The sequence below is a fragment of the Aulonocara sp. 'chitande type north' Nkhata Bay genome, linkage group LG12 (genome assembly GCF_057382095.1).
Source record: "Aulonocara sp. 'chitande type north' Nkhata Bay isolate Kocher_YH1m ecotype deep benthic linkage group LG12, A_spYH_male_GT1.1, whole genome shotgun sequence".
NCBI classification, from domain to species: Eukaryota; Metazoa; Chordata; class Actinopteri; order Cichliformes; family Cichlidae; genus Aulonocara; species Aulonocara sp. 'chitande type north' Nkhata Bay.
The window spans coordinates 29,967,062-29,988,509 of NC_141355.1; the positions used below are offsets into that span (position 1 = coordinate 29,967,062).

Below are 21,448 nucleotides of genomic sequence, written 5' to 3' on the forward strand. Positions count from 1 at the left end.
ACAAAATGCTCAAAATGAAGAAAAGCATAATGGACTCCTCAGGTCTGGATTCACTTGAGCTTGAGTGTGTGAGTATAAGTGAGGGAGTGAGTAAATGAGGGAATGAGAGTGTGAAAAAGAGAAAGAACAAGAATGGGGAAGAAAATAAAAGACAGTACAGTGTGTGCGTACGTGTGCATATGCGGGCATGTGCATGGGGTGGGGTGGGCTTTTCAATCATCCAGGGAAGCTGACCCCAATGTTTCAACGCCTCTGTCTTCAATCCTGCAGGGGAGCCTTTGTAATGGCTCCCAAAGTCAGATATTGCAGCCTGTTCCTTCTTCCTCTGTTTACCGTATTTTTTGTGTTAGTTCCCACACCAGGCATCATGACTCAGTCCAGACCTCCACTGGTTTTCCCACTCTTCATATGCTGTATCATCAGTTTTATTTCTACTTCTGTCTTTTCCTCAGACTACAACTAAAAAACACCAACATCCACGACACTGATAGCATTTTCTAAAACAACAGCACCTCATGGATGCATTCCATTAAGGCCTGCCATCCAAACAGACCTGCTTTGTTGAGGTGTTATATCAACAGGGTGACCTCCCCTCAACACCTCCCTAGCTTCCTTGGGCCCCCCAATGGCAGGAGATTGATGTCAACAAGGAATTTTATCCCATGTTTCCTTCTACCTCCTCCAGACCCAACCTGCTCCCAAAAACACTTGCTCCAGCACAGAGGGCTTCAGTCAGGCCTTAACAGGCTGGCTAAGCTATATTACCCCATTGCCACCTACTCTCACCCCTTGCTCTTACAGTGTCAGAAACACCCTAAGTCACTGATGTGACACCATAAACAAAGAGTGCCCCAGAAAACAGCACTAACAAATGCAAGCATGTGTGTGTTAAGGAAATGATCCTTGTTCTGTCAACAGTGTGGTTGCTGTGAGAAAAAGGTCAACAAGGAGACGTAATTTGTGTATAGTGTCATCGCCAGAAAAGCTGCCAATAGAATTCAGACCAACTAAATTTGGGACTGTTTCATGGGTGGTGCTTGTCAAACATTCACAAGAAGCAAGAACCTGCAATGCAGCTGCTGTCTTTGAAGGTTTGTAGAGTTCAAATGAAAACCAGCTGGAGGAGTAAGGGGTCTGCAACAGCACATTTACAAGTTCCAGTAAAAATTTGCAGCATTACTTAATTATATTCATCTGTGGCTATAATCTAATATTGCAATCTAGATCACAGCCCTGCAATGACAGAATCATGATACTGCTTTTTCAGCAGGCTTCCAGAAAAGCTGTAAAATTATGAAATATTCACTCAGAGGCCAATTTGATTAGATGTTAATGACTGCCAATTAAACAGGTGTACCTAACAAACACTGACATGGCAGCAGCTCAATGTCTTTAAGCAGGAAGATGACTTTCTAACATTGAACCAGGCCATCAGAATGCAGAAGAAAAGTGATATAAGTGACTTTTAATATGGTGTGGTTGTTGGTGTCAGACAGACTGGTCTGAGTATTTCAGAAACTGCTGATCTACTGGGATTTTGACGCAACTGCTAGCATTTATGGAGAAAAAATAATCAGTGAGCAGAAGTTCTTTAGGAGAAAATGCCTTGCTGATGTCAGATGTCAGAAGGAAATGCTCAGATAGCTTCGAGCTGATAGGGAGAGAAGAAAAATTCCTTGTTGCAACCAAGCTATGTAGAAGAGCATCTCTGAATACACAACAGTTCAAACCTTGAAGCAGATACCTTACCATGTCCATCCCTTTATGACCACAGTCTACTCATCTTTATCACTGCTGTCTCTATATACCACGTCATAACGCTTTGATCATCTAAAACTAATGTCCTGAACATTACTTTGAATTCACTCTGTTCACATGACCTCCACAGTCACCAGTAGTGCTCCTTTTGGCTGTGGTGAAATGAAACGGGATCTGCATCATGATTATGCAGCTGACAACTGTGTAAAGCCATCATCGCAATATGGATGAAAAATCTCCGAGGAATGTTTCCATGATCTTGTCAAAAATTGGTGCCATGAAGACTTAAGGCATTTCTGAAGGCAGACAGAGGTCCAGCAAGCACTTTACTATGGTGTATAGGGCTGCCACGATTAGTCGACTAGTCACGATTACGTCGACTATTAAAATCGTCGACGACTAATTTAATAGTCGACGCGTCGTTTGAAGCTTTGTAAGATCCCAAAAGACGCAGGAATAAGTAGTAGGATTTAAGAGTGTAATAACGGACTGAAACAGAAGATGGCAGCACTGCATGTACAAGGATGCCAGCTGCCGTTAAACCCTGAAGAAGAAGAAGCTGTGTCCCAGAATTCATAGCGCAGCCCAGCTCAGTTTCGAACAATGGCGGCAGCTAGTTAGTTTTAATATTACTCTTATTATTCTTTCTGGGTCACAAAATAAATGTTTAACATATTTTCAGGCGAGAATGTAGCTATGGAAACCTCAAATATCTGCTCAGTTTATCAAGACTATTTTACTGATGCAAATGGTGAAAATCACAACATAAGTAATATTGTCGATGGGTTCAATAAATTCTTCATAAATGTTGGCCCTGAACTAGCAGCAGACATCCCGTGTCATAAAAATGAAAATATCAGTAATATAAAATCAAATCCCTTTTCACTGTTCCTCTCAGCTACAAATGAGCAAGAAGTAATAAATATTAGAGATGGCACGATACCACTTTTTTATGTCCGATACCGATACCGATATCATAAATTTGGATATCTGCCGATACCGATATGAATCCGATATAGTGTTTTTTAATCAACAAAACTGTTTTTTAAATATCTTGCTGCATTTTGTATAAGTTCATACTCAAGTTTAAAACAACAACTACACTAAAGCTATTCTGTTATACCTGTATGCAAAAAAAATGTTTCATAGTTCAGCAATACTGATCAATCTAATAAACTTAAACCTACACCATCCTCCCTATTCTGGTATTTTAAAGAGTACTTAGCATAAATATTAAGCAACCTAACTACTAGGGTTCCAACTCCCAGCAACAACAAAAATAAATAAATAAAAAATAGGGAACCACCCCTCACGCTCCACCTCATGATGCTTAATCGACGTAATCAACCTTAATTTGATGCAGTGTGAAAAAAATGCACAGAAATCAATTATTTTTCAAGAAATATTAAATAGATTCAACATCTTTCTTCAACAAAATTGCAGACTGCACAGATGGTACCTTCCCAAAGGAAAAAGTACTATAGCTTACTAGGGTAAATATATTAGACTTAATAGTTACTATATACAGTAATGGACTTCTATTCATTTTGCATCAAATTAAAACTTTGTGTGTCAGATAATTATTTATTAAAAGCTTGACATTTTAAATGAGAATAAGAAAGAAAAGTATGTCTTTGTGCCCCCTTTTCCCTGTTAATGCCCTATCGGCCCCCCTGGCTAAACTTTGCTAGATCCGCCCCTGCACAGTTACCAGTTGTCAGCTACATAGAAAAAGATCCTGGAGTAGAAAGTAATATTAAATACATTCTAACAACAGCTGATCAAGCTTAAACGTGCTGCTGTTGTTCAGCCGCTGGTTTCCTCTTTCTGGTGCAAAGTGGGCCAAAAGCAAACTAGAGACACGGACTCGCGACAGAAAAGCTGATCAGCTGATCGTTAAGCAGTTTCATGATTGAAGTAGCAGCAAGAAGACGCAGTCGCTCCATATATCGTTTGTTAAGCTTAACGCAGGAATGCTTTACAAACATTCAGAGATGGACTTACACACTTGCTTTACTTCTCTCGGGGATAACTTTGTCGGAGATGAAATGCCGAGTTGCTAGCGAAGCTCCAAATGCTATCCAGACCACCGACAGGTCCGGCATGCCACAGCCGCTCTATCACGTGAGGCATACTGCTCAGACGTGCTAACGTTCTGAGGTGAGTTACAGCGTGTTGCAAGTTTTGTGAGGTGCTTTCGTGATATTTAATGGATCGGATTACATTTTTTATTTTTCTCCGATATCCGATCCAGTAATTTAGGTCAGTATCGGACCGATACCGATACGTAATATCGGATCGGTCCATCTCTAATAAATATCACATTGAAATGTAAAAGTAAGTCTTCAATGGATTATCATGACATAAATATGTCTGTAGTTAAACAGGTTATTCTGAATATTGCTAGTCCCTTAACATATATCTGTAATTTATCATTTCAGTCTGGTTGTTTTCCAAAAAAAATGAAAATTGCGAAAGTAATACCACTATATAAAAGTAATGACAAACACAGTTTTACCAATTATAGGCCTATTTCTCTACTGCCTCAATTCTCAAAAATTCTAGAAAAACTTTTTAATTCAAGATTAGAAAAATTCCTTGAAAAACATCAAATAATAAATGTTGGTCAGTATGGTTTCAGAACGCAAAGAACCACTTCAATGGCGATAATTGAGGCAGTAGAAGAAATTACTGATACACTGGATAAAAAAAAATATGCAGTTGGTATTTTTGTTGATCTCAAAAAGGCCTTCGACACAATCAATCACTCAATATTATTGGATAAATTGGAAAGATATGGTATTCGAGGGAAAGCTGGTAACTGGTTAAAAAGTTACCTAACGGGTCGGGAACAATATGTTAACATAGGGCATTACCACTCAGAGAAACTTGGTATTACATGTGGTGTTCCCCAAGGGTCAGTGTTGGGACCAAAACTTTTCAATGTATACATAAATGATATTTTTGATGTTTCTCAAGTACTTAAACTCATACTGTTCGCAGATGACACCAACATATTTTTCAGTAGCGATGATTATACTGATCTTGTAATGACCGTAAAAATGGATGGACATAAATAAATTATCATTAAATATAAATAAAACTAAAGCAATGTTTTTTGGTAATTTAAAATATAATGTAGAATTACCAATTATCATTGAAGGTGTACCAATTGATAATGTGAGTGAAAACAAATTTTTGGGAGTCGTAATTGATAACAAAATTTCATGGAAACCCCACGTCAGACACATAAAAACCAAAATTTCCAGAAGCCTCGCAGTTTTGAACAAAGTGAAACCATACCTTGATAAAGATGCACTTCGTACTCTGTACTGTACTCTGGTTCTTCCATATCTTACATATTGTGTGGAAGTGTGGGGAAACACATATAAAAATACAACTAATCCATTAGTCACAGTACAGAAACGAGCACTGCGTATTATTCACAAGGCTGGTTATCTAGATCATACTCACAAACTCTTTCTTCAGGCAAAGTTACTTAAATTCCAGGATCTGGTTAATTACAATACATCCATAATTTTGTATAAAGCTTTTACTAAACTTTTACCGGCAAATTTACAAACTAGATTTGAAATTCGAGAAAAGGTTTATAATGTGAGAGGCTTTGGAGAATTCAAATTACCCAGAACTCGAACAACCCGTAAAGGTTTTTGTGTGTCTGTATGTGGTGTGAAAATCTGGAACAGTCTGAGTTTACAATTGAAACAATGCAAAAATATTCATAGATTTAAATTTCTCTACAAACAGTTGGTCTGGTCACAGTATACTCAATGATGCTTTTAGTGTGCTCTGTAATGTCTGTTCTCTTACCATTGCTGGTATGGATTCCAAAAAAAAAAAAAAAAAAAAAAAAAAAAAAAGTGTGCGTATGTATGTACATATATGTACATGTGTGTGTAGATATATATGTATGTATATGTATTTGTTACTTGTAGTTATTACTGCCTGTTACCTGTGGTAATGCAATTTATAATTTATATATTCTGTATTCAGTTATGAAGGCTCTAATTGTTGTTTGCGAGCTGCCGTTTAGATGCTTGTATCTGCCCGGGGCTGTTGATGGGTCTGTATGCAATGATGGGCGTAGCTGCGGGAAGTTTGTTTTTTTTGTTGATGAGTGAGTATAGGGGTGGGATTTAATAAGTTTTTGTCATGGTCTCCGTGCCTGCCCGGTCGGCCCCACAAGGCTACAATTGCTGTTGCTGTTTTCTCCCTCTCTGCCTGGGCGGAGCTCACTGTGGGCTCCCGCCCTTGGCCCACACACACACCTGACAACACTCACCCATCATCACCGGGAGCACTATTTGAGGCTGGAACACAGATCCTCTCGTCGCTGGATGATTGTACCCCTAACGTTAGTGTTCTCACAGCTCTTGTGCTTCATATCCGTGACTTGTGATTAGTTGGTGACCTGCCTTCTCGTCTGCTTCAGATTCCCCCCCCGGACCTGCGACCTCCCTGCTGCGGGAAAGTGTGTGAGTGTGAGAGAAGAAGACGTGAGCGAGTTACCCTGTGATTTCCCCCCCGGAGTTTTGGATCCCTTCACTGTACATATATTGCACTGCACTGTAAATAAACCACACCTTGGAGATACCTTACCGCTCTGCGCTTGAATCCCTGTACCAGATCGTGACAGTTTTCTTCGTCCCACTCCTTTTTCAGGCAATTTTTGTTTTTTGTTTTGTGCATTTTATGTTCAATATAGGTATTTGTTGTGCCTGAAAATGAACAAATAAATGAAAATGAAATGAATGAAGACACCACATACTTTCAAAAGCGCTCCGACGTTTTCGGAGACGTCTGTTACCCACTAGCTCGATAGCGAGCCGGGGGCAAGGCTCACTAGAGCCGTGAGAACACCGGACTCCCGGCAAATCGTTTTCAAACCCACCGCCGTCTTTCGCTACTCAGGTTAAACATGATATATGAGTCACTTAGATAACTTAAAAAATTTATTGTTTGGCTTTTTTTTTGTATTTTATTTGTTCCTGAGTGAATCGGTTTGGCTGAGATTAAAGTTAAAGTTTTCACACAGCTGAATAAACCTCAAGCAGACAGCTGATTATCAGAAGTGTGAGATGCTCCAGAATTTACTCCGGTTTCCTGTTATAGTTTAGATAGCAAGGAGTTTATTAAACTTCACCGAAACAATCTGCAAACTTCATTAAAATTGAATAAACTATCATTTTGTCTTTATTTTTAGTTAGCACATACCTTAAACCAGGGGTGCCCAATCCCAGTCCTCGAGATCTACTATCCTGCAGCTTTTAGATGCATCCCTACTCCAACACAGCTGAATCAAATGGTGTGATTACCTCTTCAGCATGCCATCAAGTTTGGCAAAGGCCTGATAACAAGGCATTCAGTTGATTCAGGTGTGTCAGAAGAAGGATGCGTCTAAAAGCTGCAGGACGGTAGCTCTCGAGGACTGGGATTGGGCACCCCTGCCTTAAACACTTAAAGCTGTAAGCTAATGATAGTTATATAAGAGCAGATGCTGCTGGTGCAATAAGCTGTACGTTTTACGTTCAATGGATTTGATTAGTCGACTAATCGCAAAAATAATCGGTGACTAGTCGACTATCAAAATAATCGTTTGTGGCAGCCCTAATGGTGTACTTCATAAAGTGGCTGGTGTGTGTTTTTTTAATCATCCTAATTATACACATTAATATCTAGACACACTACCCCTTTAAACTGAATATGCGTGGCGTCATGGGCGCCAAAGGCTCACTGACTGGCACGGGGCACAACAGCTGGCCCATGTGACTTCATTGGACATAAGAGGTGAGACAGCCCAATTTTCGGAAAATCTCAGTGTTGGCTATGACAGGAAGTTGTCAGAACACACATGCATCATCTTGCTGTGTACATCTGGGCTGTCCACTGCCTGAGGCACCTGTGACAGACACATACGCATCAGAACTGGACCATGGTTCATCCTTCAGATTCAATACTTATTTTCCTCTTGCATAAAAATGCTGAATAAATAAACACACATAATTTATCTTATGTCTCCAACTAGAACCAATATCATGGGAACCTTGGCAGAAATGGAAACAAACTCCAGGAAGAGACCCCTGTGGACGCTGAACAAATGTTTAGTTAACGTATAGAGAAGTTTTCCTCTCAGCCGTTCTGTTTCCACTTTTCTTTTCCATTACAGTATCAAAGATATTTAGCTCTATATATAACACAGAGACAAAGAAACAAAGGGTTCTTTAACAGTTGGTCTAAAATTTTGTTTTGTCTTATGCAAAGATTATTTATGAGTCACTGAACATTAAGCTCCTTCAGTGACAAGGCATGAGTCAGATATGTGCACACAGGGACGGTAACACTCATAATGACCATAGAAATACAAACACACAAACAGATTACAACGAATACAAATATGGACATGAAATAGCATTTCTTTGGTATCTAAACTGGATTAACCACTGTGAAAAATTCTGTCAAAGTATATTAATAAACCATAAGAATAATTCAATTAAATAATACATGTTATCACTCACAGCAGATTCCAGTGCTTTATGTTAATCACCAATTTGTCATACGTGCTAGACACGATGTATATATACACAAGAGCATAGAAGGTAAAGTAAATAGAAATTAAAATAAAATTGCAGCTGGAGTTTCTTATGATCTGTAATCAATTCAAGTGCATGCATAACTAAGTCAGAAATACTATGACAAACACACATAGAACAGCAACATGGAAAACGTTCAAATTCCCAGTGACGTTCAGCTGATAGTAGACATAGTATCAAAACAACTGCATCAATCCTGAACAACTAGTTTTATGCAAGTCTTTCATGATGAACTAAACAGGGCCTTCCAACGGGGTGCAAAAAAGGCCTTTAGGCAACTTTTATCCAACCCCTCCATCCCCATAAGTCAGTCTCATGTGTCATCAGTGTTTGCACACAGTTCAGCCAAATCAGAAACTGATGACTGACTGATAAGGACACATCACGCCAAGACCGCTCAGAGAATATGGGCAGGCCACAGGCAGATTAATTAATCTGCTATGATTTGAGGGCCAACAAGGGGACCAGTGTTGTCGAGCTCAAAGCGAGCAGTTGCCATTTAAATGATCAATAAGATGAGTGGGTTTCCGTGACTATTGTGGCTCATGCTCAAGTGCATCCAATCCATACTAATTAGTTACATTAAGTTAAAACTGATTCTGGTGGTGTTGGGCTCCAGAGTGCAAAAAAAATAAAAAATCTGTACAGAGTCTAAAGCTTTTCATTGGTTGCCTGACATGTGTGCATAGCTTTTTTCTGCGTTCCATTGCAGAACACTAAATGTTTGCTCTGTGTGTTGCTGCAGCTGATTCTTTTATTCATTTCTGCTGCTCAGAGTGCGATCAACACCTGCTAGCTGATCTGTAAAATTGCACTCCTGTTTCATGCACTTTGACTCACAAGTGTGGCTAAAATTGAACCGCTGGCGTTTGGTGTTTGATTCCTGCGTCATAATATCGAGTACTGATTGTATTTGTGACGTTTGTTCATATCCCTTTTAAACATTGTACCTAATTAGAGACAGGTCATCATGTTCTAACACTGTCTATGAACAAAGTGTGATTATATTTGGAAGAGTGAAGCCAGTTGCTCCACTAAATACGAATGCAAGTAATATTTAATAAACCTAGTTAGAGGTCCTTGCAGCACAACACAAAAGTTATTATTGTGGCACCAAAGACTATGGTTTGCTTCTCAAATTAACTGCTCGCACACCTAAATGCAATATTTTTCTGAAGCCCAGCAATAACATCTTTGCTTTAGTTACAATTACTTTATGTCACAACAGAATCAGTCTCACAGCTTATCCCTTTTTCATTTCCCACAGTGGATTTCACATCCCTGAAGTAGCAACATTGGTGGTCCAGGGTAGGAAATGCAGATGGTCATCTCTCTAACTATTCATCTTTGTCATCATTTAGAAACATCAAATAGGACCCTAAACATGATGTATGTGTGTATATATTTCTGTGTGTGTTTGTGATTTTGAGAGCGAGTGTCCACGATTTTAAAACGTATGTAGTGAGCACTGGATAAGAAATGCTAGATATAACATCCTACTCTAAGAGACTTCTTAGAGTCTCTTAGAACTGAATTTTTTGACCTTTTTGTCCTTTATACCCAAAACACAAGCAGTCATCAACTTTGTCCCAAGGTGAGGGTGTCACACGGGTTGTTCTGATTGATTACATTAAGATCTTTAGAATCAGAATACTTTATTGATACCTGGGGGAAATTATATAATGCTGCTAATTATGTTATGTTGTGCTAAATTTTGTTATATGAGATAGGTGACACAGAATGCCTTGCTATAGGATCATTTCACAGCAACATACTGTATATACCCAACACCTTCATGCTTGGACTTGGGCATGCTTTGAAATTAAATTAACAGATGGATATTTCTGACTGCTGAACTGAGAGTGTGATGTATATATGCATTTATAGAGATGCAAGTTTATCTTATCTCCTTAACTGCTCTCTCCCCACCCAAGTTATTCAGCAACAAAAATGTGAAAGAGACAAAAAAAAAAAAAAATGGAAAAGACACAGGTCTGGTGGAATTTTCTACTACTAAACTAATCTAAAGAGGTCTTTAATAATCTGAGTTTATCCCTTTGCTGGGGACCAGACTGCCTTCGGAAACCCCCCCCAAAAAACCCAAAGTCCATTGACACACAAAAGCCAGAACTCCACTACTATGAAAAACACAGAAATTTCATCCTTAGGTTTCACAATTTTCAATATCTGGCAATATGTTAACATTCCAAAAGTCATTATGTTGTCCACAGTAAACTGTGTGACAGCCCTAATGGGCCTATTGTATACAACAAGTTATTTCAGTGTAAAAAGAAAAGGGTCATCCATGTGTATGTGTATATTTATATGAGTGTGTGCAATGAATTCTGCAAAATGATGTCTTTACTAACCCAGACGTGTAAGGGGCAGTGTTTACATCTGCAAGACAAACTGAACTTTGAGAGAAACATCAAATGGAAACATTAGCAGCAGCACTGACAACAAACTAACTTACCTGGTTCGGCGTTCTTGCAGCAGGCTTGTCCTGATGATTTGCAAGGATGAGGAAAGGTAGTGTGCAGAGCTGTGGGTGTTGCAGAGCCGAGTGGAGCTCATTACGTGCCGCCTCCAGGTCCTCATCTGATGATGCGCTATCCAGTACGAAGACTACACCCTGTGATCCTTGGTAGTAACGACTCCAATACTTCTTGATGTTGTCAGCTCCTGTGGACGGATGTGATGCTATTAAATTTAGCCACTGTTAGAGCTCTATATTAGAAAGTATGACACTTGTAATTGTTGTGTTTGTAAATTAACTTTAATGAAAAGAAAATATACATAACACTCAAATATATAAATTATGGATTAAGGAATCGGTTTGGTGTAAAACCAAAACAACCAAAGAGATGCTGACAACACGAGTCAGACATGACCGCCACCTTCCTCTGCTTCCATTCTAATTTTCACTCACAGCAAAGGTTGCAGTTGTAAAAACAAATTTGAGAAAAGACATTAATAATTAGTTAATAACAAAATAAACACACACAAAAGCTTTTAATGTAACCTTAGTGTTTCAACCATAGTATCCTATTACAGTATCATGCTCAAATTCATTGACCTCTTTAGAATGACCCATTCCTCCACAGATGTCTCTAAAGGCCTACTGCATGGTTAGGTGCTAGATTTATTACACCTGAGGCAAAGGGATTGAAAACAGACAGAGAGGTGTGGCCCATTACGTTTGTCCATATAGTGCAGAGCATTGTACGGCCCTCAGGTCACATCCGGCTCTTTGACTGTCCCTGAGCGGCCCATGTGAGATCAATAGGAAACTAGGATGCAAACATAGATAAGTATACGTCACCCAGTTTTTCCCATTTCAGCCACCAAACACTTTGATAAAATCCTCATCAGTGAATGGCTTAATAATTTTGCTATGTTTTGGATATCACAATACAGCTTTGTTGCTTTATTTTGGAGGTCAATGCTATTTTTTTTTTTTTTTTAATTTACATATATTCGTGTGCAAGTGACTGCAGCTTCACTGTAAATGCATTGGACCAGATGTTTCACAGCTGCAAGTTATACTAGCTCTGAAAGACATCAGCTCACATTAAAGAAAAATTGATGAAGAACGTAGAGTTTTTCCACAAGACCTGGACTTCTAAATATTTATTTACTGAAGTCTGAGTTAAAGCTGGGTGCTTACTTGGTAGAGGGCGGATTGCTGTTATTAAATATTACAGTTTAAAATGTCATTAGGAGACTAAACACAGAAAAAAACAAAAAAACAAAAACAAAACCCAAAACCAAACAAATTATTGATGCAGAACAGGAACTGACATCTGATCCTTTGCTAGCAAAGTTGCAAAAGCAACAAGGAAAAAGCTTGGTTCATCCCTGGATGGGGCTTGGTCCATCAAGACCAGCTTAGTGATTCGGGACAACAACAGGAAGTGATTTGTTCACCTGGATATTCTGGGGCTCAAAATGGGACAAACTGGCAGGTGTTTCAAGCAATGGCTGTCCAAATCTGACAGTGAAAAATGTTCCAACTTTTAGGATGAACCCAGAACTGAAATTCAGATTTTTGCAATGTATTACACCTCAGGAGGTGTTGTGAAAGTCAGTTCTAAAATGAATGTTGTTGACGTAGTATCAGTGCAACTTCATCAGTGCAAGACAATCACAGACAGTTTGTTCCACTTCTGGAGGATCATGAGACCGAACATAGTGACATAGACTACCACACAGCTGACAGAGGGTTCAGCCTGGGTAAATTGCTAAAAAGAAATGGGATCCGAGGACGCAATTTTGAGAGCTTTGTGAGAAGGTAGGTAAAGCTTCCAGAGCTCTCAGATGCAGAATAGAAGGCAGATCTTCAATTTACTAGACACTCAATGTGAATTCAATACACTTGTTCAAGTCCAAAACAGACTAGATTTCTATAACTGAATAAGAAAAACGAACTAACTACAAACAAAACAGCAACAGCACTTTGCATAAAGTTAAGTCTGAAATTTAGTAGAAACTGCACATACTCATTAAACAGCGATAAAATGCTGGTACTTTTGTCTTTTTCACATTTTCATTGACTAATTCTAAAATCTACAGTGATAGTAGTTTGTAAAATTAAATCAATATTAATAAATTAACACTGAGCAGAACTGAGTTCAGCTTACTGGTGTAACCCTGCACAACAGCCCCAGTTTCCCATTGGGAAAATTAACTTCCCACTCTAGAAATAGTTTAAAGGTCATTTGTCATCTTTGCTTACTTTTAAATGAACATGTTAAATAAATGGTTAATGTCCTTAATTACAGCACCAACTGTTGGACGTCCGCTATGAAAAATAATTCCTAATCACTGCCACAAAGTATCATCATCAACATGCTTGTCAGTTAGAGAATCATCTTCAATAACAAGAAGGACAAGCGAGTCCTGCAACAGATGGCATGGCCACCACTGAGTCCTGTTCTCAACATCACTGAGTCAATCTGAGATTATAAGAAGAGAAGCAGCAATTGAGATCACCTAAATCCACCAAACAACTGTGGCAGGTTCTCCCTGATTCTTGGATCATCTTACCTACATCACTTCTTCAAGGCAAACTTGCACTTTTTCCCAATAGGAACTGGTGAATTTTAAAAACAGGGGGTAGCATACAATTTTTTTCATCTTTAACGCAAACTGTATAAATGGAAAGTCTGAGTATAGGTGTTATATGATTGTATCTATGGGAGTGTCTTTTCAGACATGTAATCATTTATAATGATTTAAATATTCATTTTCAGCTAATAACTTCTGTCTGTTTATTTCCTGGGACTTTTTCTGATGGGCTACTTTAGGGAAAAAGGTTGGTTTACAATCTTCACTGAACAAACCCCTGCCAAAAATAACCTCAAACAGCAGTGTCCACCACACAAACAAGAATCAACCTGTTATGTATTAAGAGCTGCAACACAAAGTCTGGTCAAATCTCTGAACCTCTCTTTTGCAAACCCATCTACACTACTTGAATGTACCTTTGTAATTACAGCAAGTCTAATTGGTGTTATTTATGGCAAATCTCACCATGGGTGGGACGGTGTTGCAGTAGTTACCACTATTGCCTCACAGCAAAGAAAAACCCAAAAAACAAAAACAAAAAACAACCCATGCGTTTTAGGTTAAACTGTGACTCTAAATCGAGCATAGAGGAGAGGCAAATAATGTGCCTAAAGGCACAGAACAAAGCATTGTGTGAATGTATGGTAACATGTGGCTAGGAATCAAAAGACTAGAAAAGCACTGTATGAATGCCATTCCATGTGCATCATTTTTTACTCTGACAACACTTTTCTTAAAGTCAGTAAGGAATAACCAATAACTGTGATATCTTGGCAATATTCTTTCATTTCTTGGTCCTTCAGCATTAGGGGTCTTGTCTTATGAAATAAGAATAATTCATTTTAACTGATTGAATCCAAACTGAGAACAGCTGCTGATCCTCACGAGGAATGTATGAGGAGGAAAGTACACATTTCCAACAAAATTTTGAAACAAAAAGTTTAGTTTTACAAATTCAAAGTGCACATAAGGGTTGTTGTTTTTCCTAAACAAATCTCTTTCTTATATGAAATCTATAAAAAGCTGAAGTTCCACCAACACTTTACTGCACATCACATTATAAAAAGAATAGCTGTTGTCTGGTTTCACACTTTTAAATGTATTCACTCAAATGATTACTGCCCTTTCCACATGTTTTCTATTAACAGGTGCTAAATGTCTGTTTTACACGCTCAATAAAGTTGTTGTCTCTATGTACACTATACACACAAGTATGTTCACTTGATTGTAGAAGATGTACTTTCTCTGGTTAAAATTATCCCTCTCCATCTGGTGAGGTTCCTTCCTTTGCAATCTTGTGAATTGTTATTTTGTTATAGTTGCTCATAGTAAGTTAATTGCCAAGAAGTGACGAACTGTGAGGCAGGCAAATGTTTAAAAATCACGAATTGCTCTCAGTGACATTTACCTCCTTTCTCTCATGCTCTCCTTCTCTTCTTTCCTTCCTTCCTCCCCCACTCTTTCTACTCACACCTCTCACTAGAGTGGAAAGCTATCAGACAAAGTGGCACTTGAGAGATTGACTAGGAAGCTTCTCTCAACTTTGCCTGGAAATGGTGGAATGTCTGTCATGTCTCGTCGGATCTTGTTGGCAGCTTCTGCCACCTATTGGTCTGTGAGCAGGATTTGCAAACATGATGTCATGATTCTTGGAGGAAGTTACTCATATGATTAATTTTTTAAAAGTGCACCATCGGTGCGCCAGACCATCTCTTTGCTTGTTTTTCCTCTCTGTTTTTGACAACTTTCATGTATCGCTTTTATTTATATCCACCAAAAAGAACGTAGAATAATAATTTAAAAACACATTTTATAGTTTTAGACTGCAAGCAGACATAAGCTGGAAATTGTATCACGAGAAGTTAAAAATAGCATGTCAGTAACAGTCACGGCTCCTAGTGAACTTGTCAAGTCTTGACTCATGAACTGGACTGCTTGTTGCCTCACTTATTCCATGTGTAAAACCTGACAAAAGTAACATTAAAATGCCTGCCTCCAATATGACAGATTCCCTGCCTGAACATGACAAATTACATGGATAAACAATACATCTGAACCGAGTCCTTTTAATCAGCTAGTTGAAAGAATCTCACATAGCGCTGTCAAATCTTATGGTATGCTTTGTTGGGTGCTACAGAAGAAGAATTCACAGCTGAATACTATCACTTTTTCCTTTTTCAATTTTATTTGTGTTCCCTTGAATGCCTCCCATTTACTTCTAATTTAAGTTACAATTTGCATTTCTATGAATGTTCAACATCCTTTCTACTTGCCCTCACACTTATCTTTTGGTTCACCTCTTATTCATTCAAATGTTCCCTTTCAGGAAGAGCTGATTGCACACTTGCTGATAGCAATAGAATTACATTTGCTAATGATCCAAGCTGTTGTGCCCAAACATCGTGTGTGACCAATGTTCATGCAAATAGATATGCAATGCACAGGGGAAAGTGTAATGTCTGCAATTTTCTGTTGTATAATTTACAAATCATAAATGCTAATCACCTGGCAGACACTCCAAGTTACCAGTGTTCCCTGAACACCTCATATGAAGCCAATTGGTTGTTATGAAAGCATAACAGACAGAAACAAGCACATAACATTTAGGTTTGTAAAAGAGAATAGTCATAAGGATGCATTTAGTGAATGGCGTGCATGTAGTTGTGTGTAATAAATGCAAAACACCTGAAGTGGGCCCGGGGACAAAAACAAATGCTAGCCAAGACATTCATTTCTAAATAATGAAATGGAAACTGACCTTGTATTAGTCACTTGCTTTGACAGACAGGAATTGAGTTGCTGGGGAGACCGCTTCATTTATTTTTAGTCTGCCCAAATTTGGCTGCAATTTCACACATGTTGGGAATTTTCTGGTAGTAGTGGGGAGTGCAGCTAAAATTACAGATGTTCCCTAAACACCTCAAGCATTCAGATTTCAGAATTTCTAAAAAAAAAAACCAACAACAAATAAATAAAATAAATTACACTAGCGAAACAGCTTTATTATGAGTCTGACATCAGAGTCACTTCTCAGAAATTAAATGGCTGGATAACACATCTGACTCGTTATATTTTTTTTGTTTGGCGAGTGCACATTTTTGCAGCATGTGAGGCTAAAGCAAAAAGGAAGGAAAGTACTAACACATTCCATGTACTGCATAAAATAATAAAACATATGAAAGTATGCATGGTTTGAGGTCTGGGACCCATGAATCTTAAATTCATGCCCCAAAGACCTTGAATCTGAATCTTACTTATATTGTATGAACACTTGCTGTGTTTTGCATGCATTTGATGATTCATTGCACATGCACAGCCAACTGCAACAGGACACTTATGTGAAACACTTATGAAGTTATCATGCATTACTAATGCAGCCAACTCTCCACACGCATAAAACATTTTCACATTCTTTCTCAAAGTTATTGACAATGAACGTTGATATAGGTCTAGGCTTTTGAATTTATTGAAATGTCAGAACTTTTCCACCTGAAAAGGTCTGCTGCTTAGTTAATTAGTTAATCATCTATAAATAAATAACTTTTTTTTTAATCAAACCATTTTCTGTCATATTTCTGCAAATTTTTCTCTAACTTTTCACTAGTGATACTTAATGTTCTGCTTGTGGTGAAAAACAAGGCTATTTTAAGTTGCCAGTTTGGGTTTGAAGATATTCTAAAAAGGGCATTTTGACTAGTTTTAATATTTCAAAGACCATAGAATTAAAGTTAGTTCATCATCAAGAAAGAAAAAGAATCTGTAGATTAGTGGAGGGTAAAAATACACATTTGTTCCTTCCGTAGTAATCTCCATCTTCCTTAAACAATTAACTTTCCTTGCGTTACAAAATATTGTAAAACCCTAGTCTCAATGTGACAGAAAGTAGTGCACTTTTTCAGTTTATTTTGAAGCATTCAGTGGTTACACTTTACGGACACCATCTGAAGGTGAAAACACGGCAAAATTAAGATTCTGTCTGAGTTACGATCCCCGTTAGAGGAGAAAGTGGGAAAAGCAGACATTTGCCATTTGTACAAACATGTAACAGCATGTTCTGATTTTGTGTTTGACTTTTAATTAATGAACAAAACTTGGATGCAAATGCCAGAAAAACGTCAAGCAGTCAATACGCAGCAAAAATTAAAAGCAGCTTGAATTCAGACTCTTTCTGTTGCATTCAATAGCCTGTGTTTATGAATTCTTTCACAAATTCAAACAGCATGCCGTGCTCTATATTTCAACAATACATTTCAACAGTTGAAACCCTGCCACCCTATACTTCCTTTGGTATAAATAAGACTACTGTGAGGGCTTGATCTTTTTGTTTTGGTCTCAGATTTACTGTCAGGTTTAGCAATAACTTATTAAATAGTTTTGCTTCTTGGTTTAAGTTTTCTGGCAGCTTTCACCTTAAACAAAAACTCAGTATTAGGTCTTAAACTTTTGAAAAATAAATCCCAGAAAGCAATCCTCTTTGAAGTTATGCTAGTGCCAGAGACTGAGGAAAATTGCTACAACAGAGTGACGAGCGAGCCTTCTGGGACTGTTGAGCAAAGCTGTTGTAATAAAGTTTTCTTACTTCACTAAGGAATGACCTGGCTGGAACTGGAGTGAGGAGTAAAAAACACTTCCACTGTCAGTACATCTGTAGCCTACACATTAATCCCTTTCATTTATGCACACAATTAACAGTAATTGTTTATAGAAATGCAGCTTCACAAAATATCCTAAATGACTGTGTTACTGTATGCAATAATTTGGCAGATGTTACTATAAGCAATCATTTGACTGGTGTTATTATATGTAATATTTTGGCAGAACTTTTCCTTTTTGGGTGTGTAACCCTGGTCTTCGATGGCTGAGCCATTTTCATCATGCGCCACTGTAACTGACACAGCTGTTTACGGTTATGGAAAAGTAATGTGAGTGGTTCAAAGTGTAATAATCAATCACCAAGCCACTGATGTTTATATGACACTACCCACCTCTCTTACACAAACAGTTTCCTGCACTAATATGAACAAAAATATTTAGATGATCTTGCTTGTTTCTGATCTACGGGTTCTGAAATACTGAAAATGTTCAATATTTCAGAAATTTCAACATCAAAAGTTGGCATTCCCAGAGCACCCTGAGGATGCGAATGAGTTCTTTCTGATCCACCATTTAACCACAATGAACATGAAGGAAGGTAATATGCTTGAATAAGGCTTCAAATGCAGATCGGTTACACTCCAGACTTCAGAACTCCAAAACCAGAACAGTCTGTGGCTTCCATCATCCGCTTTAAATGCAATGCAAATTACTTCACTGTGGTTGGATTTTTCCCCCCCCACACAAAGCAAAAGCTTCTTTCAGGGTAAATTTACACACACAGTGGGGATATTTGATAGGAATGAGAACCGCATATGGTCAGTAGTAACTACTATGTGGTGTTTTTGTTCAGAGATGCGCTTGGTAGCTAAATTTGGCTGTTAAATTTTCTGTCATGTTAATCTGTCTTGCTCATCTCATCTCACTTGTGTCCTAGTTAGTCCATTGTTCTGTGGAGAGTGGGTTGGCCAAGAACTACTGGGACAGGTTTAGGGGATTAAACTACTTCAGGTTTTGGGGGTAAATCACAGGTTTGGGTAAATGGTGCCCCTTTAAGGCTTCATGTTGAAAAATGATCAATGACATCTACATCTCAGTAGTCCTCTCAACTGAGACATACCAGTGACACTGACATAAATACTCCAGAAATGACAGCATGTGTGCATATTCGTATGTATATAATGTTATGACATGAATATAATTTTACTAATATGATATGCTGAATCCTTTATTGTTTGTGAAGGAAGTTAACAGTGATTCATATCTATCCCACTGCTGTAGCCTGACATTCACTTGAAACTGAAGTGTGTCTGTCCTTAGCAGAAATGTGTCTACAAAATATTTTGAACAATGCAAATCACTTTTGTTTATTCCACAGCTTTTCCAAGTGGGTGCTACTGAGTGCAACATTAAATTATTTGGGGCTACTGACACTAGGCCAAGGCCAGGAAGATCGTGAAGGACCTCAGCCATCCCAACAACAGACTGTTCTCTCTGTTTAGGTCAGGAAAGCGATTCCGCTCCCTGAAGACCAACACAGAGAGACTGAGGAGGAGCTTCTTCCCGCAGGCGATACGGTCTCTCAATCACACCCCCACACAGTACTGACCCACACATATAGTTCTTACACACACACTGGACATTCTGGACATTGTTTTCACTTCATCACTTAAATCACTTTAAGCATATTTGCACTGCACAAGACATAATGTGGATTGCACAACACTGGACACTATATTCTTCATTTCCAGTTAATACTTGTACAGCTGCTGTTATTGTGTATATATATTTATTTATTTATTTATTTATTTATTTATTTATTTATATTTCTTCATACATTCTTATATAGTTCTATACTGTGTATTTTGTTGTACAGTTATTTTCAACTTTAATTTATATATTTTATCTTACTCTTTCCCAGTTAAATTTACCCTTCATTCTAATTTGTGTTGTACAGTTATTTCATTTTTAACCTTAATTTATATTTTATTCCTTCCTAGTTAAATTTACCGTTTTTAATTTTTCATATTTATTTCCTATCTTATTCATAGCTTTTTCCTTTTTTTTTCCCTTTAGGTCACGAGCAGTTGTCTAAGCATTTCACTGCATATCGTACCGTGTATGACTGTGTACGTGACAAATAAAATTTGAATTTGATTTGAATTTAGAGGGATAAATGAACGCAAACTTGCTTCTAAAATGAGAAAACACTTACAAGTGCTTCTAAATTCTACTTATTTGCAGTGATCGTTTTCCTCATCTTACCAATTAAAGGCATAAACAGAAACTGTGTAATTTTAATTAACTACTAAATCTTCACCTATGTGCACCAAATGTGCATTGGCAAATGGCGAAAATTGAATGAGTAACTGTACTTTATTCATACACATGATTAATAGGGGTGGGGGGGAAATCGATACTGTGTAGTATCGTGATATTTTGTTTGCTAATAATGTATCGATACAGGGACAGCAGAAATCAATATTTTGTTACAAACAATTTTTTCGTGGACTGGAACAAGTTTAAAACTTTTTTATGTAATGTAAAATTATATTTTGTTTTAATTGTGTGGATGCTTTAAGCATCCACACTATTGAGTTCCTGTTTCTCTTTATTCTTTATTATTATTATTGTGTGGATGCTTTAAGCATCCACACTATTGAGTTCCTGTTTCTCTTTATTCTTTATTATTATTATTATTATTATTATTCTTAGGACTTCCGTACACTTTTCGCCGTAGAACTACTTCCACAATTTTCAGCCGATTTTCACCGTTCAAATTTTAAACTATTCAGCTATTTTTGCTCTTTCCGGCTATGACTTTTGCTATTTTTAACTATTATACTTTTTAAAATATTCCACTTTTTTCCTTTAATTTGTCCCATTGAAATGAATGGGAAACTTCAGCAATTCTGCTAAAATTTGCTTGTTTTTGAAACTTAACTACTTCCTCATACTTTCACCTAGAACAACCATTCAAATTTTAAAATGTTCACAAATTATTGGGCTATTCAGGTATGATTCAGCTTTTTCAAATCTTTTACTGTTTTACTTTTATGCCTCTTAAAGTTTTCAGTTGCAAAATTGTGATTTTTCACAAAATACATGCGTTGTTATGGTTGCTATGCTCTTGGCTTCCAGTGTGTCACTGAAGGTTTTGCAGTCTTCTCTTCATGTCCGAACAACTGTTTGCTACTTGCTCAATTTTCACTCAACTTCCACAAATTATACATCAAAACGTAGGTATTTTTGCTGGCTTTCAGAAAATGTCACTATCATTGTTGTGGTATTCATAGAACTTTCGCAAATCTCCTCAGACTAACACAAGGTCAGAAAACTCTCCATATAAAGTCAATGGAGAGTTTGTTCAAAATCACCGCTGCATTTCTGTAATGAGAGGCATATTCGAATCGTCATAT

General features: G+C 37.7%; 1 protein-coding gene across 5 annotated transcripts in view; it reads right to left on the reverse strand.

Moving 5' to 3' along the window:
- Positions 1-21,448, reverse strand: part of LOC147317724 (ADP-ribosylation factor-like protein 15) — a 113,170-nt gene that overhangs the window by 37,050 nt on the left and 54,672 nt on the right. For all 5 annotated transcript variants that reach the window (XM_086315005.1, XM_086315009.1, XM_086315006.1 and 2 more), the window contains one exon: positions 10,843-11,051. In XM_086315005.1, coding sequence (XP_086171131.1) covers positions 10,843-11,051 — 209 coding nt within the window. The remainder of the gene's footprint in view (positions 1-10,842; positions 11,052-21,448) is intronic.